Source organism: Apodemus sylvaticus, chromosome 5 (genome assembly GCF_947179515.1).
Source record: "Apodemus sylvaticus chromosome 5, mApoSyl1.1, whole genome shotgun sequence".
NCBI lineage: Eukaryota > Metazoa > Chordata > Mammalia > Rodentia > Muridae > Apodemus > Apodemus sylvaticus.
The window spans coordinates 131,651,506-131,655,003 of NC_067476.1; the positions used below are offsets into that span (position 1 = coordinate 131,651,506).

The 3,498-nt window shown below is 53.3% G+C and overlaps 1 protein-coding gene across 1 annotated transcript; it reads left to right on the plus strand.

Moving 5' to 3' along the window:
- The first annotated feature begins 1,431 nt into the window (after window positions 1-1,431).
- On the plus strand, window positions 1,432-2,592 carry Sstr4 (somatostatin receptor 4). Its single transcript, XM_052183827.1, has one exon. The coding sequence runs from the start codon at window positions 1,432-1,434 to the stop codon at window positions 2,590-2,592; it is 1,161 nt and encodes a 386-aa protein (XP_052039787.1).
- Window positions 2,593-3,498: the final 906 nt, after the last annotated feature.

Below are 3,498 nucleotides of genomic sequence, written 5' to 3' on the forward strand. Positions count from 1 at the left end.
TCCATGGTTGAGTGTCATTTGAGAGTTATCAGGTCTCTCTGTCACTGGATTCTACTTATTCTAAGCACCTGGGAGAAAGGAATTAGCTTTCCTTTTTCTTTCCTTTCCTTTCCTTTACCTTTTTCTTTCTTTCTTTCTTTCTTTCTTTCTTTCTTTCTTTCTTTCTTTCTTTCTTTCTTTCTTTCTTTCTTTCTTTCTTTCTTCTTCTTCTTCTTCTTCTTCTTCTTCTTCTTCTTCTTCTTCTTCTTCTTCTTCTTCTTCTTCGTTTTTCTGAGACAGGGTTTCTCTGTGTAGCCCTGGCTATCTCACTCTGTAGACCAAGCTGGCCTCTGCCTCCCAAGTGCCAGGATTAAAAATGTGTGCCACCACTAGCTCTCTCTCTCTCTCTCTCTCTCTCTCTCTCTCTCTGTGTGTGTGTGTGTGTGTGTGTGTATGTGTATAATATATACATATACATACACATACATATACATATATGATAGAAGGCAGATGCATGCGTGCTACAGTGGGAAGTGGAGGTCAAATTTCTTTTCTTGTGGATCATAGGGATAAAATTCAGGTCTTCAGACTTAGGAGCAAGCACTTTTATCCCTGAGCCATCTCTTTTGCCTGAGGTTAGTTATCTTTGGGGTTGGGGGTATCTCTAGTTCTCCTAATACCACTCCATTTCCTGAGGACCTTAATTCCATGCAGATTGAATTTAAAAGACTCAGGGGGGCCAGTGTTTGGGGTGAGGGAGGGTGGGCGAGGCAGGGGGGAGGGGGGAGGAAGGGATCCAAGACACACACCCCAGAATCCTACCTCCACCTCTGGCCTCTTATGGACCTAGAATTCACAAAAATGTCCATAGGGACTTTCAATTTCCTTCCCGGGCTAAAGGATGCTGTAGGACTTTCTGAAAATGGAAAGAGCCAGGAAAGGATGTCAGGTGCTGGGGTGATGGTTCTGCGTGCTTGGGTGCTTGGAGTAATCTGGGACGATCCAGATATGTCAATACCCAGAAAACTGCAGGTGGTGATCGAGCAGGATAGAATCAAGATCCTAAAGGGAGAGGATCTGAAGAGCTGAGAGAAGCGCGATCTAGCGACACACGGTAGGACCGGTGTCCAAGTAAAGTTTCTGATAGCCCGGCGAAGCTGGCAGCATGACAGAGGCAATGCAGGTAGGAAAAGCCCAGGAGAGCTCTTAGGGCGAAGGCACCTGAGGCTGGGCGCGCGGAGGGAAGGGCGCGCGCCGGGCGAATGGAGCTCCCGCGGCCGAGGGGCGCGCGGCAGCGCAGGGATTGGCGGGTGCTCCTGGGCCCCGCGCACTTCTTAGGCGGAGCGGCTGAGCCGAGCGTGTGCGCGCGACCCCAGCCCGCCTCTTGGTTCTTGGCTCAGCGCTCGGCTGCTCTCCACCTCATTCCGCTTCCCGGGGTGGGCACCCCAAAGCATGACCGCGCCCGCAACTCTGCCCCCGGGGGTCGAGGACACCACCTGGACCCCTGGGATCAATGCCAGCTGGGCTCCGGACGAGGAGGAGGAGGAGGATGCGGTGCGGTCCGACGGCACAGGGACAGCGGGCATGGTTACTATCCAGTGCATCTATGCGCTCGTATGTCTGGTGGGCCTAGTGGGAAACGCCCTGGTCATCTTCGTGATCCTACGCTATGCCAAGATGAAGACAGCCACCAACATCTACCTGCTCAACCTGGCCGTCGCCGATGAGCTCTTCATGCTCAGCGTGCCTTTCGTGGCCTCGGCGGCTGCCCTGCGCCACTGGCCGTTCGGAGCGGTGCTGTGCCGCGCAGTGCTTAGCGTGGACGGCCTGAACATGTTCACCAGTGTCTTCTGCCTCACCGTGCTCAGCGTGGACCGCTATGTGGCTGTCGTGCATCCTCTGCGCGCCGCCACCTACCGGCGGCCCAGCGTGGCCAAGCTAATCAACCTGGGAGTGTGGCTAGCATCCTTGTTGGTCACCCTGCCCATCGCAGTTTTCGCGGACACCAGGCCGGCTCGTGGGGGTGAGGCAGTGGCTTGCAACCTGCACTGGCCTCACCCGGCCTGGTCTGCGGTCTTTGTGATCTATACTTTTTTGTTGGGCTTTCTACTCCCGGTTCTGGCCATCGGATTATGCTACCTGCTTATTGTGGGTAAGATGCGTGCTGTGGCCCTCCGGGCTGGCTGGCAACAACGGAGACGCTCAGAGAAGAAGATCACTCGGCTCGTGCTAATGGTGGTGACCGTCTTTGTGCTATGCTGGATGCCTTTCTATGTGGTGCAGCTTCTGAACCTGTTTGTCACCAGCCTCGATGCCACTGTCAACCATGTGTCCCTCATTCTGAGCTATGCCAACAGCTGTGCCAACCCCATTCTCTATGGCTTCCTCTCTGACAACTTCCGGCGCTCTTTCCAGCGGGTTCTGTGCCTGCGTTGCTGTCTCCTGGAAACAACTGGCGGTGCTGAGGAAGAGCCCCTGGACTACTATGCCACTGCTCTCAAAAGCAGAGGGGGTGCAGGATGCATATGCCCTCCACTGCCCTGCCAGCAGGAGCCCATGCAAGCAGAACCTGGCTGCAAGCAAGTCCCCTTCACCAAGACCACTACTTTCTGAAAACCATTTCGCCCTCCCTCAGCTCACCTGCAAACAGGTCTGCATCACTCTCAAGTCAGCAACTTCAAGAAAAACTCCTGTTTTCACTAAGCCAGGCCCTTTCAGCAGCCCGTGTGCTGTTCCCAGGAGCCTCAGGACTCCTGCTAGCCTCCCCCCTCTCTCCTAGGACTGGCTCCAAGGACAGCTCCACCGGGGTAGAACTTCTCTGCGATTTGGACAGAGGACCATCCATTCCTGGACCTCTGGCAATTTTTTCAAGAGGTGGGAAGCAGGTGGTGGTCAGAGAGGGATGTCTATTCTTGTGTGACTTGTGACAGTGACTGCTCAGAAGAGCCCTGGGAGGGTGAGGTTGGCAGAGCCTGTGCTCTCTGTAGGCTCTTTGCTGTATGATAGCATCGTGTGCATGGTGAGACAAGGGAGAAGACACGATACCTCCATGTGTTTTCCCTCTGTGTCTGTCTGAGTCTCTCGTTGCTAAGTGAGATGTCTATGCAGCAGATGAGGGCACTTGCTTTGTCACCGTACAAGTGTTTCCCAGTTGTCAAGGGGCCAGTAGCAGACTTCCTGCGAAGGTGAAAGAAAGGCTTAAGGAAGCATGATGTGGGGCGTTTTTTGCAAAGCGTAAAACTTCTGGTCAGGAATTGAAAGGCAGAAAGGATTAAAATCTCATCAGCTGCAAATTTTTTCCACCCCTTCCCCTGGTTGCAAGAATATGAAATCCCATTAAAGCCAGAGTTGTACTGTGAGGGGGAGGGTGTCAGGAAAAGACCAGAGAACTAGGTGGAGGGGAAACAGACTCTGTTTTGACATCAGATGATGGCTACAGTGCAAAGACATTCATGTGCCTTGTAAGTTAACCACAGCGCCAGTGATATTTCCCCTGAGGAAGATCCACAGCCTGTAAGA

Excerpts from the sequence above, each read along its gene's own strand:
- Sstr4 (XM_052183827.1), top strand. The coding sequence starts at position 1,432 with ATGACCGCGCCCGCAACTCTGCCCCCGGGGGTCGAGGACACCACCTGG.